A 14,230-nucleotide genomic window follows, 5' to 3' on the forward strand; every position below is an offset into this window, starting at 1 on the left:
TAAATTAATAGAAATGTAGTAATTTAAGTTATAAGAGCTACTTAGAAACAAGCCTAAGCTATCAGCTGATCTTTTATAATTATTAATGTCTCCATTTTGTGATTTGGGAGCTTATGCGTGGGACAGATAAGGACTCCATACATAAAACACTTCATATCAATATTATAGAATCATATAGCTCACATATTAAAGGTTATTTGCAGTATGGTACATTTGAATATCCTTATGATAAAGTTAAAGCTCCTGGGTGGTAAAATCAATAACATGTATGCTTTTCTATTAAAGAGAAAGTTAGAAGATCTGAGGTCTGAGTGGGAGACTATAAACCGTTTACTTCAGGAGCTGAGGACAAAGCAGCCTGTTCGGGTCCCTGGACTGACCAGTATCGGAGCCTGTAAGTACATTGTGTCCCAGGTGCTCACTTTCACTTTAGCTCTTTGCTGAAAACCATGGCTATGAGATTATCTCTGACTGAAAAGGGAAACTGATTTCCAATTCTGCACAAAGGAGTAAACATTTATGTTATTTATTATGCAAAAGCTCTTTGGGTGGGTTCTTTACACACTGAGAGGTTTACAAGCTGTATTTTCAGAGGATCCAACTTCAAGGAAAAGAAGAGGGCAGGTGAGAAGACATAATGGCTTAAACAGATACTTTAGCTTGTGCCTTAAGAACATTAAAGCTAGCTGGCTTTGTAAAGCCATACTAAATTGCCAGGAGAAGGCCTCTCCTTTGTGTTTCTGCTTCATCAGAAGCAGATGATTCATGGGAGTAGTTTTAACTAAAGTTGAAGGTAAATCTTAGTAGGGAAGCTCAGCAAATCACTACATCCCTATCATCTAGGAACAAACGTCAAGGGGTGGTGTAATGATGACACTGGAGACCTGAAAAAGATGTGTAAGCATTGAGGGTTTGTTTGTCAACATAGTGAATAAATTAGGTCAGTTTTATTTCCTTTTATGAACACTAATTTTGGGTTCTTTCTGCACAAATGCACAGTTGTCCACATACAATCCTTAATTGGTGTTTGTTCTCTAGATGTCATTGACATGTTCAATCTCAGAGTCTGTAATGCTGTGAAGATAATGTGTTCAAATCATATTTTTATAAACATATGAAATGTGGAACTTAAGGGTTTATATTTCCAAGTAAGGTACCCTGAATACTTCAGGAATAATCAAAGTCAGGGAACAAAAAAAATCTCTTTAAGATGCTGTGTTCCTAAATGGTATGACGATGTTTCTAACTGGAAATACACTCAAAGTGTTGGTTTATAAGAACGTAATATAATTAATCTATTTAATCAAATAGATGGAGCAACTCTGTGTATTAGGCATCAGACTAAGTGCTGAGAATTCATCATAAAATAAGTTAAGTCTCTCATTTTATGAAGCACAGTCAAACTGGAAGAGAAAGATGATAAGCCAATGAAAAGAAAATGCATTGTCTCAATTATAAGTGCTGTGAGAGAGATGTAGTCTACAGATTCATGCCAAGTGGCTTAGGACAGAAGGCAGAAAGCCCTAGTCTTATCCCTTGCAAACTTACCTGCATTTTAATGGGCTTTCCAGGTGATTCCTACACACACTGGAGTATGAGAAACAGTTTCAGAGAAAACGAAAAGGGGAGAAAATGGGTAAATGGTGTGGATGAGGGCATTTTTGTCAGAAGTGTAGCTAGGCAAGCTAGTCTGGCCTGAAAACATCAGAAAGGTGATGGCAGACAGTGAACATTGTCTGTGTATGGACAGAAATTACGATGGGCAGAACAAAAAGTCACAGCTGCCACACTGAGGAAGGTACTGAGTGGGAGGGCGGTAATCACAAAGGATATCGAGCCTGCAGCAGAGGCTACATAAATAGCGAGAAGAGCGCTGAAGGAAACCAATATTGTCAGGCCCCTGTTCACCTTACTCCCTGTCGATGAGGACTCCATCACCATCTATGGCTCCTTGCTCCCCCCCCCCCACCATTCCTGCTATATTTTAACCAGTGGGGAGTCTGACCTTGGCCTCAGCTCTGAGCTGCTGGGGAGAGTTGGCAGCACTACGGCCAAAGTTGGGGAAAGTGAGAGAGGACTTTTCTCCAAAAGGGGACTTTTATCTCCTCCAGCAAACTGACAAAAATCTGGGCTGAAAGTCCGCATGCTGAACACACAAATGTTGAGCAAAAAGTATCAACAGGGAATCAGAATGTGCTTTTATTCCAAGACAGTTTTTCTCATGCTGTAGTTTAAGCATCAGAATTAAGAATTGTTTGTATTCTTGGTTTCATGACACATAGTAATTTGATCTAAACTTCACAATTTTAAGAAATCTAATTTCTAACATGATTTGATTATGTGATTATTATTCCCTAGACTATTTTATAATGCAACAGGGTTTGTAATGATGGTTTCTTAAAGTCCTCCTCTTACATGCATAGCTTCCTTTACGTTAGGTCTTTAATCCCTGCAAAAATTGTAAAGTAAATATGATTATACACAACTTTTTTAAAGGTGAGAAACCCAAGAAATAGAAGGAATATTGCTAGATTAAGACCACAAAGCTACAAAACAAGAGAGATAGGATTCTAATGCAATTACATCAAGTGGTGATTTGTTTTGTTTCTGTGTCTTACACTATCTATCCATCCTACAACACAGTGGAAAATCTAGGTAAAAGCAGCAAGCAAGAAATTAATGCTAATTTAAAGCACTCTTAGATTTCTAGGGGATAATAGCAACCTGCATTGTTGTGTCTTGTAATCAGTTTTCTCTGAATTTCTTAGAAACCTAGAATGCTGAGCCTGGAATAATCATTGAAATTGTCATCTGGCTGAATAGTTTTCTTTTACATGTGTGGAGACTGAGGTTCAAATTGGCTTCTGATTTGATTTGATTTGATTTTTTTCAAAGTAGCCTTTTTAAAACACTAAAGCAAGCTTCCCTGTGGCTGTTTACTTCCATTATATAATATGATGCAGTGGTCTTGTTGAGCTGTAAAAATTGTCCAAATTTACAAGAAAAATGGTCACGCTCTCAACAAATGTTTGAAATACTTTGATGATCTTATATATCTGGGTGTCTCAGTTACCTATTATTGTATAAATTACTCCAAAACTTAGTGACCTAAAGCAATTATTACTTACTTGATTTTGATTCTGTGACTCTCCATTTTTACTGTGATCAGATGTATGGTTATTGTGATCATCCCAGCTAGTATAATCTATCTGAATGCAATTCTTCAGCATCTGATGAGCTAGGAGGTCTAAAACTGTCTCCTTGTATGTCTGAGAGGTGGGTGTTCTCTTGATGTCCTCACTCCTTTATACAGCCCAGCATCCTGGGGAGGCTAGACTCTGGTAGGCATACATCCTCTGGTATGGCTTCATTCTATGATGCACTTAAGACAGTCTTCCTCTAAGAGGGGGAGGGTGGAAGCTTAAAGATCCCGTGATGCTTAGACTCTGACATTTATATATTACTTCTACTCAGCCCAGATGAGGGTTTGGCTCATGGTTATCCCTTAAAAGAAGAGTTACATTGTTAACATTCCATGCTTGGACAGGAGACTTGATGGTAGCCATCTTTATATATAAAGTACCATATTGGGGGACAAACAAAAGTCACAAGTGTTGATTTGCACCCAGCGCCCTATGTCAGTGGTTTGCAAATTTCACCATGCAAAAAGAAAACATCACTTTCTTACTAAAGTGCAGAATATGAGCCTTCTACCTTAGAGTTTTTGATACAGTAGGTTTGAAGTCAAGGTCGTATCTCTAAAAGGTTCAAAGGTGAGGCCAATGTTGGTGATCTTAGGAACACAGTTTGAAAACTCCTGCACCAGGCCTTGATTGCTTGTGAAAATTTACCTTTCCACCTACTGCTGTGTGAACCTCATTGGGGGTTCCAGTGAAATCCAATGTTGTGACTGCCAACAGAACTTCCTTATAATTCCAGCATTTTCTCATCTCTGTCTTTCCTGACCTTGAACTTAGAAGTTCAAGGAAGTAGAAATCACAACAACCGGGCAATATTGATCCAGAAGAGTACCTCTGTGTTCTTAGCAGACAGTTATTGGGAGAATATCAATGCTTCTATGAAGTTTCTCTACAGAAAGTTAGGGAAATTTTTAGCCAACCAGACAGGACTTAGCAATGGTCTGAAGGCCTGTTTGCAGATGGTAGCAAAGAGGCAGCAAATTTGGTGGTAAATGTCACTGTGAATTGTTTCTTATCCACAAGCTGCTAGAACTCAGAACATTCATGTTCTACAGAACCCCACTTAGCATTTTCAAAATAAATCACACAGAAAACATTTTTTATATGAATGCTCCAAGTGAGGAAATTTGATTCAACTATGTCAGGACAAGAGCTATGAAATGACTTGAATGTTGTATAGGGACAGAAAAAGCCAGTTGATAGTGGTTTGTTGTTGATTAAATACTTGTGAAATAATTCTTCCTGTAATTAATTTTAGAGGTAGTACAAGTCAAGTTCAATTCTGAAAGTACACCATCAGAAGTAAAAATAGCCTACATTCTAGCTGGGTGTATTGACATAGTTGGGAGGCACAGCCAGGCTGATATCTGTGAATTTGAGACCAGCCGAGTATACATAGAGAATTCCAGGATATCCAAAACTACAAAGAGAGATTCTGTCTCACTCTACCCCCAAAATATCCTAAAGTCTGATTTCAGTTGTGCTACTAAATCAACACTCCGTGTAGAACACCAAATGTGCATTATCAGCTTGGTCAGTCATGTGATCAACTCTAACCATATATTAAAAATAGCCATACTACAGACATTACATGAACATGGTATGGCCCTGTTGTAGTGACACTTTATGTACAGGAACAAAGTGAATGGCTTAGAGCCTAATCTCTACCTCTTTAACACTTTGCTTCCTCTTACCATAGAAGAAACTTGACCGCTTATAGAATACATTGGATTCCTTGAGGAAGAAACACCAGTGGAATAATACTTAAATATTGTTGCAGGGAATCTGGAGATTAAATTTTCTATCTTCTTTCCACTCTTGAGTATGACATTTTCCAGATGTGTTCCCAGCCAATGACAATCTCACTGATGAACTTTACAGGGAAGGGACAAGAGTGGTTCTTTTCAATTGTGTGTTCCTTGCCCCCTTTTATTAAAAATAGATTCTTTTCTCATGCAATATGTCCTGATTACAATTTCCTCTCCCTCTACTCCTCCTAGTTTTTCCCCATCTTTCCTCCATTTCTGTCTTTCTGTTCTGGAACAGAACAGATTTCCAAGAGATAATAACCAAACATAACAAAAGAAAACATAAGATAAAATAGAAACAATCACATTAAAGTTGGACAAAGCAAACAAACAGAAGGGAAAGAGCCCAAGAGAAGTCACAAGAATAGGAGACCCAGTTGTGCATTTAGTTAGGATTCACATACAAACAGTAGACTGGAAGCCGTGATATATATGCAAAGGAACTGGTGTAGACCCATGCAGGCCATGTGCATGTTACTTTAGTCCTTGTGAGTTCCTATGAGCTTTACTCAGTCGATTTACAGTTGATTTGGACTTTCTCAAGGAATCCAATGAATTCTATAAGCAGGCAAGTTTCTTCTACGGTAAGAGGAAGCAAAGTGTTAAAGAGGTAGAGATTAGGCTCTAAGCCATTCACTTTGTTCCTGTACAGAAGGTGTCACTATGAACAGGGCCATACCATGTTCATGTAATGTCTGTGGTATGGCTATTTTTAACATATGGTTGGAGCTGACCACATGACTGACAAAGCTGGTTTTCTCAGGGTCCTCCATCACTTTCTTTCAACATTTTAAGATGTCATATGTCTACCCAAAATGAAAGGTACACCTATGGTCTGATTGTTTTGGACAAAGAATAATGAAAAAACCAACAGTAGAATAAAATAGAAGTAAAGAAAAAAATAAAACAAAAGAAATCTATAAAGCGCAGCTTTGGAAATAACTCAATGTGTAAAGGAGCTCGCTCCCCAGCCTGAGGGCCTAAGTTGGGTCCTGCATAGTGGAAGGAGGGAAAAGATTTCTGAAAGCTGTTTTTGGACTCTGAAAGTTGCCATACTTTGGTTGTGCCCTTGCAGAGTACCCAAGTTAAATTTATAGCACCCCCGTGGCAACTCACAACTATCCATAACTCCAGTTCCAGAAAACATGGCATCCTCTTCGGACCTCCTCAGGTACCAGGCATGCATGTGGTGCACAGAGGTACATGCAGGCAAAACATCCATGAGCATAAAAAAATATAAATAAAACTAAAATAGATGTAATTTACCTTTCATTAATGGGCCTCAACATAGACCCATTACCTCCATGCTCCTGCTTTCTGTATGGTATTTTAAATTTTTAGGAGCCAATAGAATCTTTCCTAGATATTTCAAAGTCTAAGAAGGGTACAATCATGGTCTTTTCCCTTCCTGAAAATTCTATGTTACCACATATATAGGAGGCAGGGTCCAAGTTAATTAAAAAGGGAACAGTTTAATATTCACTGAAGTCTAATCCTGTAAATGTCTCCCTGGCTACCTAAAAAATATGGGCTTCCTGTATCTGCAATGATCAGGACAGAGTGAAGAAAGGTGTATGTTTCATGTTCTTCTTCCCTCTACCCTTCTTGAACACTACTAGCCTCTCAGAATTGTGGGGTAAGTTGCTCTCCATACCTATGGCTGCTTGGGTTGTTTCTGCTGCTGATTCTGCTTTGATTGAACCCTCCAGATAAAGCAAATCAGTACCCATGGAGTCAAATAAATTGGTTTTTCATTCATGAGAATGAGAATTGCAGGTTGGAGACTGAGCTCAGTGGTATGATGTTTGCCTAACATGCACAAGGCTCTGGGTTTTATCACCAGTACTACATACAAAATTGTGATTGTTCTGCTGAAAATATTAAAGGCCACATTGTTGTTGCTTTGGTAGTTACACTGTATTAACCTTGAACCTTGCCCCCAAGTATTAATACACTAGGAGAAAGATTTTATACTTAAAATATGAAGGCCCTTATGAATGATTTTAACAAAGCTAGAAATCATTTTAGATCATTCTCAAGATCCTTTAAAGCTTAGAGCAGCTACAAAATTCCTTCAAATCTTGTCATTAATGAGCTAATTTTAAAATCATATTAGAATGCCTCAGAGAGGTAAGCTTGTTTGAAATATAAGGAGATGTATCACACTGTATAAAAAGAAGTGACCATATTAAGCGTTCCTTGGACAGTCCCCAGGATTGTTCCCATTTATCAGAAGCAAATCATTCTATTTTCTTAGTGGGAGATCCTGGTTTCAGGCTAGGTTCTTCAACAATACTCTGTGCTTAACTGGAAAGACACAACAAAGGCATCGTTGTTAGCATCCTTGACAGTGATAGACTGTGAAAGCATCAGTATTTAGATGGTAGTTATCCATTTTGCGATGATGGAGTTTCCTTTCTTCTCCTGCTCTTAACCTTTTGGCAGTTTTATTGCTTGGTTACCAGCTCCCAATTAGTTCTTTACTTTTGAGTATAAACTGGTAGAGGAAGAGCAGCCCTGATCGATCAAATAATTACAGTAAAATTACCTTAACCTTACACTATTTAACTTCCTCAAAAAAAAAAAAAATAAAAGACCAGAGCTTAAACAGCTCACAGTGGAAGACCTGAACATGTATTTCTCATGCTGTCTAAAATTTCACTGAACAGTTTTAAAAGTAAATATAACTTTACTCTCCAAGAAAACGGATTTCAAAAGGAAGCTGTAGCATTTTCTAGTTAAATTATAGGTTTAAAATTATAGTCTAGTTTGTTTTCTAATGAGAGACAAAAATGGAGGGGAGCTATTGAGGAGCTGGAAGGAGTAGGAGGGAAAATCTCAATTAGAATATGTATTATATGAGAAAAAGCCATTTTCAATAATGAAGAAAACAGATTCTCAGATATGTGTGGGATCTTAGCTTTACTATATTGAACAAATAAATAAGCTAGCTCATTGTTTTGGTTTGACTTATAAAGTAGAAGTTCAATTCAATTATTTTGTGTTAATATGGCAAAAAAATATTGTAACAAGAAATTGCCAGAGAACTTTTCTTTGAGATATTCAGGTTAAAAATAAGAAGTGAATATATGAATTAAAAAAAATCTTTCAAAATGAAATACAACATTGCTTACTATAATTATTCTGTGAATTTAATAAATCAAATTTGGTATAAGAGTAAAGCATTATAATCTGAATGGCATTTGCTGAAATGATATTTCACCACTATCTCAGGAAATCCTCTAAGTAATGTCTATCTTACTCACTCCTTTGCTCTAGCCCTCTGTGCTCTCTCAGAGGCAGTCTTAGGGTAATGTCTTACTCTGTACTTAAATAATGAAGAGTAGGCAGTGTGCTGTCACTACTCATATTCAACACTACCAAATGCCTAATTCTAGTTTCTCTCAAATTAACTATTGAAGTAAAAACGGGATTGTTTTTCTTCGACATTGACGTAATTTTCATTCATTCATTGAAGTGTTACTCAAACTTTCCTTTTGTAGGGTAGATCAGGCATGTCCCCGTCTATTATCAATAAAATGGCTGCTTCTAAAGACTTCAACTACTGTAATCTCCTCCCAAGCCCTTTGTATATTTTCTATATGGTTTTACTGTCAAGAGCTTTAGACATTGTTGATCATTGCTGGCCCATTCATGACTCAGTCACTTTAGAAAGTCTATATATCCCTTTCCTGTAATTATTTACCATTACTATATGTATCTACCCTTTACTAAATGACTAGTATATAGCAGTAAATGTTTTGAACAACTTCACAATTATATTTACTTCAGACTAAGTCAGTCTTTCCATGTAATTATAATGCTTGAGATATTAAACAATCGTATTTTCTAACTGTTTAGTCATCAAATCTGAACCCAAGCCTCCAGCCCATGGCTTTGATCTCAGTGCTTCCCAGTGTACCTACATGTTTCACTTTTTCCTCCTAAAAATAGCTTTACCGTCAGAATCTCAATGATAAATCCTCTTTTGTTAAGAATATAATATGCAGGGCAGAGGAGGTGACTTAACAGTTAGGAACATTTACTGACTTTGCATTAGACTAGTTTGGGTTCCTAGTATACATACTGAGTGGCTCACAACCAACCACCTGTAACTCCAGCTCCACGGGGTCCTTTATACTCTTCGGATATTTGTGGGAACCTGAACTCACATGCACATACGCTCACATACATATCCATAATTAAAATAATATTAAAAATTCAATATGGCAGTTTCTCAGAAAACTGATAATCAATCTATGAAAGACCCAGTTATGCCACTCTTGGCCAGATACCCAGAGGAAGCTCAATCATACCAGAAAGATACTTGCTCAACTATGTTCATAGCACCATTATTTGTAACAGCCAGAACCTGGAAACAACCTAGATGTCCCACAACTGAGGAATTGATAAAGAATATGTGTTACATTTACACAATGGAGTATTACTCAGCTCTTAACAATCAAGACATCATGAAATTTGAAGGCAAATGGATGGCACTAGAAAAAAATTATCCTGAGTGAGGTAACCCAGCCCCAGAAAGACAAACATGATATGTACTCACTCATAAGTGGATAATAGCTATAAAATTAAGGATAACTATACTACAATCCACAGACTCAGAGAGTCTAGGTAACAAGGAGGGCTTATGAGGGGACACCCAGATCTTCCTGGGAAGGAGAAATAGAAGAGATTGTATGAGTGGACTGTGGGCAGATGGAGATGAGAATGTGAGCAATCACGTTGGGGGAGCATGGAGGGAAAGAGTACTAAAAGAGACCACTGAAAGGGGGATCATTTTAGGGTCAGGTAAAAACTTGGCACTGGGGAATCTCCAAGGAATTTACAATGATGATCCCAGCTAATCCTCCTAGCAGTAACAGAAATGTAGCCTGAACTGGTCATCTCCTGTGACCAGATAAGACTTTAAGTGGAGGGAGCAGAAAACCAACCCAGCCACATAACCTGCCACCTACAGTTTGTCCTGCCTATGGGATGTGCTGGGGTAAGGATGGCCTAGAGACTGAGGGAGTAGCCAACCAATGACTGGCCTATAACCCATTCCAGGAAGAGTAAGCCCGCCCCTGACACTGTTTGGAGCACCAGGAACCACAGGATACATGACCCAGAGACCTAGGATAGAACCAAACATGACTGGAGGGGGAAAATGTCAATGTAATGATGCCTCTCGATATTCTGCCATATTCATAGATTGATACCTAGCCCAGTTGTCATCAGAGAGGCTTCATTCAGCAACTGATGGGAATAGATGTAGACCCACATGTGGCCAAACGTAAGGCAGAACTCGGGGAATCCTGCAGAAGTGGGGGCAGGGGATTGTAGGAGACAAAGGGGTCAAGGAGACCACAAGAAAACCCACAGAGTCAACTAACCTGGGCTTATTTGGACTCATAGAGACAGAACTGACAACCAGGGATCCTGCATGTAACTGAACTAGGCCCACTGCATATATGTTATAGTTGTATAGCTTGGTCCTTTTGTGGGACTCCTAACAGTGGGAGCAGGGGCTGTCTCTGACTCTTTTCCTAGGTTTTGGGACCCTTCTCCTCATACTGGGTCACTTTGCCCTGTTATAATACATGGAGAGGTGCTTAGTTTTACTGCAACTTGATATACCTTCTTTTGTTGATACTCAGGGAGACCTGCCCTTTCCTGAACAGAAAGGAAGAATGGATTGAGGGTGGGGACAGAGAGTGTGTGGCTGGACTGGGAGGAGAGAAGGGGTGTAAAATAAGGGAAAACAAAACAAAACTATACTATTCATCAAATAGGGATGGCCTGTAATTTTGATGCAAATCTCCAGTCCACATCTATCCATTTCATTTCTTAACTCATATTCATGACTGTGTCTTCATATCTAATTTGAGAACTATTTAACTTGCCATCTTCTTCTAAAACAGTATAATTTACCCTCTCAATTTTATTATTTGAAAGCAAATGTTTATCTTATCTCTAATACCCTGTCAGCCCTAAATGAGTTTATTATATACTTTGCATAAGAATCATAATATTTAGGTACCATTGTTATAGCTTTAACTATACGAGTGCCCAAATTATAGTATAGACCTGCCTACAATAGAAAAAAATAGAAAAAATGATGATACCTCAGGTCCTGCTTCAGCAATAATTTATCTTGCCCTCAAAAGCTCAATGCTTTCCAACATTAAAAAGGGAGGACCCAAGTAATATAAATGTTAAGTGCAGTATTGAAAGTTAAAGAATGTAATTTAATTCTTGACATATCTGTGTTTCCAGGATTAGTACTCTATTATTATAGAAATTTATGGAAAAAGTATAAATAAATGCTTTGTAATGTTCACTGTGGATTAAAAGTGGAAAAGATGATTTTCTACCTTATACTAAAGTGGGAGAGAAAAGCCCTCTCTTTAGCCAACATACTTTAGTGCTATGGTTTTGATAATAAACATTTTGTTTACTACGTCCAGCATTATCAAAAGAGAAGTTCCATTCTGTTTCCTGCTCAGTCTTATTTGTCTATGCTAAAGTGAACTATCTTCTTTTAAACTGCTATTCTATGTTTAACAAATAAGGACATGACTCAGAATTGAATTGTGCACTTGGATTTGAGTTTTTTTTCAAGGTCAGGACCTAGTTTCACAGGAAATTTCATGTTTTCCAATATAGTTGACATTCACTCCCACGAGCTGAAAGACAAACGTGTCTAATAAAGCATTCAGATTCAATTTGCTGTCTGCATACAGCTGGAGGAATCTCTGGAGGTCACTCACAGCATGCTCTACAATCCCAACAGGGAGAAGTAATGAAAAGATTCTGGTTTAAAAGCTGACAGTACCCCTTCTAAGCTCCTTGACTGTGAATATAATCAGCAAGTTTATAGACACAAATCTCTATGATTCTAGGGATTTCCATCTTGATCTCTGACTCTGAGGAACATTTAAATGCATGGATTTATGTCTATTATCTGGATGAATAAATGCTTCATATTGAGTATGTTGAAGAAACTGTGCTCTACCAACAAAGGTCTTATGTAAATCAGGCAAAACAACAGTCACTTCATGTTTAACTCTGTTAGAGGGTCTCTGCAGTCCTACTGTTTCATTCTATTCCAGTATTACATAGGCAGATCCTACTGTTATCAAAAATAATACCTACTTTCATTTCAATTATCCCTCTGGTTTTTCCATTGACCCAAATGTACCTAATATTTATCTTAGAGCTAGCATGCATTAATATCTTTCCCTACAGCAGACATTGGCTAAATATTCTTTGTGTATTGTTGTGTTTAATCTTATAACCTCCTTATGAGATACATGCCACATTACTTTTCTTTGTTTTCCATAGGTAAGAACTAAAGCCTAGACTAAATGGTTATCCCCAAGAGACTTAGATACTAATAACTATGCACACAAGGTCCTGAGTTCATTAAATTCTTCTCTTCTAAAAGTTATGCCTGTCTTTGACCTTTATGTTAAATATGCTGGGTCCTGGCCACACAATCTGTGAACCTAGCCAATGTGTATAGACTACTATATTGTCCATGCTTATATGAATGAATTTTTCTGACAAAGTTTAACAGGAGTATATCTTCCTCCCCATCCTTTCTTTCTCGACATCAAAATCTTAAAATTAAAGCAATGTGGGTGGATTTAGATCTTAAAGCTTACAATTAGCCCCAGGGGATGGAAGTGATTTCAGTAAAAAGACATACATAGCTTTTGTGTATTTATATTTTTCTCCTCTGGAATTTAAGAGGGTCCAGAGACTGCAAAAGACATCGAGATGATAGGCCTACTTCTCCCTCAGTGTTAATATTTAGTTTTATTTTTTTTCTCCCTGTCTATTTTCTGTGTGTCAAAGGTCAGTCAGTACAGCAGTTGTGAGATATATATATATATATAGATAGATATAGATATAGATATAGATATAGATATAGATATAGATATAGATATTTGCTATAGTCCAGTACCCTGGTAATTTCAAAAATTAATGAAATGTATTTAAACAGCACTTTATCTAATCTATTCTTAATAAAATGCACAACCCATTTTGGTTTATGTGTTTATGTTGAGACCTGATACTCTAAGAATCACCTAACTGAGTAGTTGTGCTGATTAAGTGAACCCCATTGTATAGTAAAGCTCTACAAGATAGAAATGAATTTTGGCTGGAACTTCATCCAATCAAAATATAGATCAGAAACCTAATGTTTGTTCTAAATTCTGGAAAGCCGTCCCCGCCACACCCTTTGCCTTTTATCTCTATCTTCAACCAGTTAGCTCCTCTCCCCATTGTCATCCTTCCCATCATTACTTCTTAGAATTTAATTTCTATGTTCAGAAAGTATGTAAACGGGCCAGGCTATTGTTCATCTCTACCAGCTAGTGTCCTAATGAAACATGCATCTAGATTCAAATTTATTTTCCTTATTCTTGTTAAAGCTGAGTTGTTCTAGTCAAAGCTACTGTGATAAAGACAGTAGGTACAAGGAATTTGAAAAATGAATGAGTAAACATACCTGGACAGACAAGATGAGGTCCCTAGTAAGCCATGTTAATACTCAAGGAATAAAGTGAAGATGACAGAATCCCTAAATGAATGAGATTGGTCATACTACACTTGCATATAATTAAAAGATGCTGTGATTTTAGTTAGTGAAACTCAAGATGGAAATGAATATTAATATCTGCATGATCATAAATGCTAAGTTTTTTATTCATACCTATTATTGCCTATTTTGATCTTTAAAATGCCTCCAAAGAATGAAAATTATTATTTTAGTGCCATTGAAGAAATTGAATTTGAGGAATCTTAAGACTGAAGTAAGTTTTTCACTTACTGTTTCTAGTCTGTTTTCCTTTTTATTACAATAATGAGATCAGGAATTGATTTTCCAAATAACAGCATACTGCAATTAAGCAATGCCTTTTAAAGCAGGGACAATGTATTTTAAGGTAACTAAAAACATCTCCCTTTTATTTATAATGTAAGAGTAGAGTAGAGGTTTATAAAATCACCATTTAAGCAACAGACATGGATTAATAAAGAAAATCATGCCAACAAAAAAATTTTAAATCAGAGATTTTCAGTTTATTATCTATAGAGCCAGATAATAATTGTTCTTGGATTTTGGGGTCAAAACATCTGCCAATGTCATCTAACTGTACATTGAAATACAAAACCAACCCTCGAGAGTTTCTAAATGAACAAACGTGAGTGTGT

General features: G+C 37.2%; 1 protein-coding gene across 8 annotated transcripts in view; it reads left to right on the plus strand.

Annotated features, from left to right (window-relative positions):
* Dmd (dystrophin) overlaps nt 1-14,230 on the plus strand; it is a 2,092,376-nt gene that overhangs the window by 1,404,046 nt on the left and 674,100 nt on the right. For all 8 annotated transcript variants that reach the window (XM_059250112.1, XM_059250109.1, XM_059250111.1 and 5 more), the window contains one exon: nt 286-394. In XM_059250112.1, coding sequence (XP_059106095.1) covers nt 286-394 — 109 coding nt within the window. The remainder of the gene's footprint in view (nt 1-285; nt 395-14,230) is intronic.

This window comes from Peromyscus eremicus, chromosome X (assembly GCF_949786415.1).
Source record: "Peromyscus eremicus chromosome X, PerEre_H2_v1, whole genome shotgun sequence".
Classification (NCBI taxonomy): domain Eukaryota; kingdom Metazoa; phylum Chordata; class Mammalia; order Rodentia; family Cricetidae; genus Peromyscus; species Peromyscus eremicus.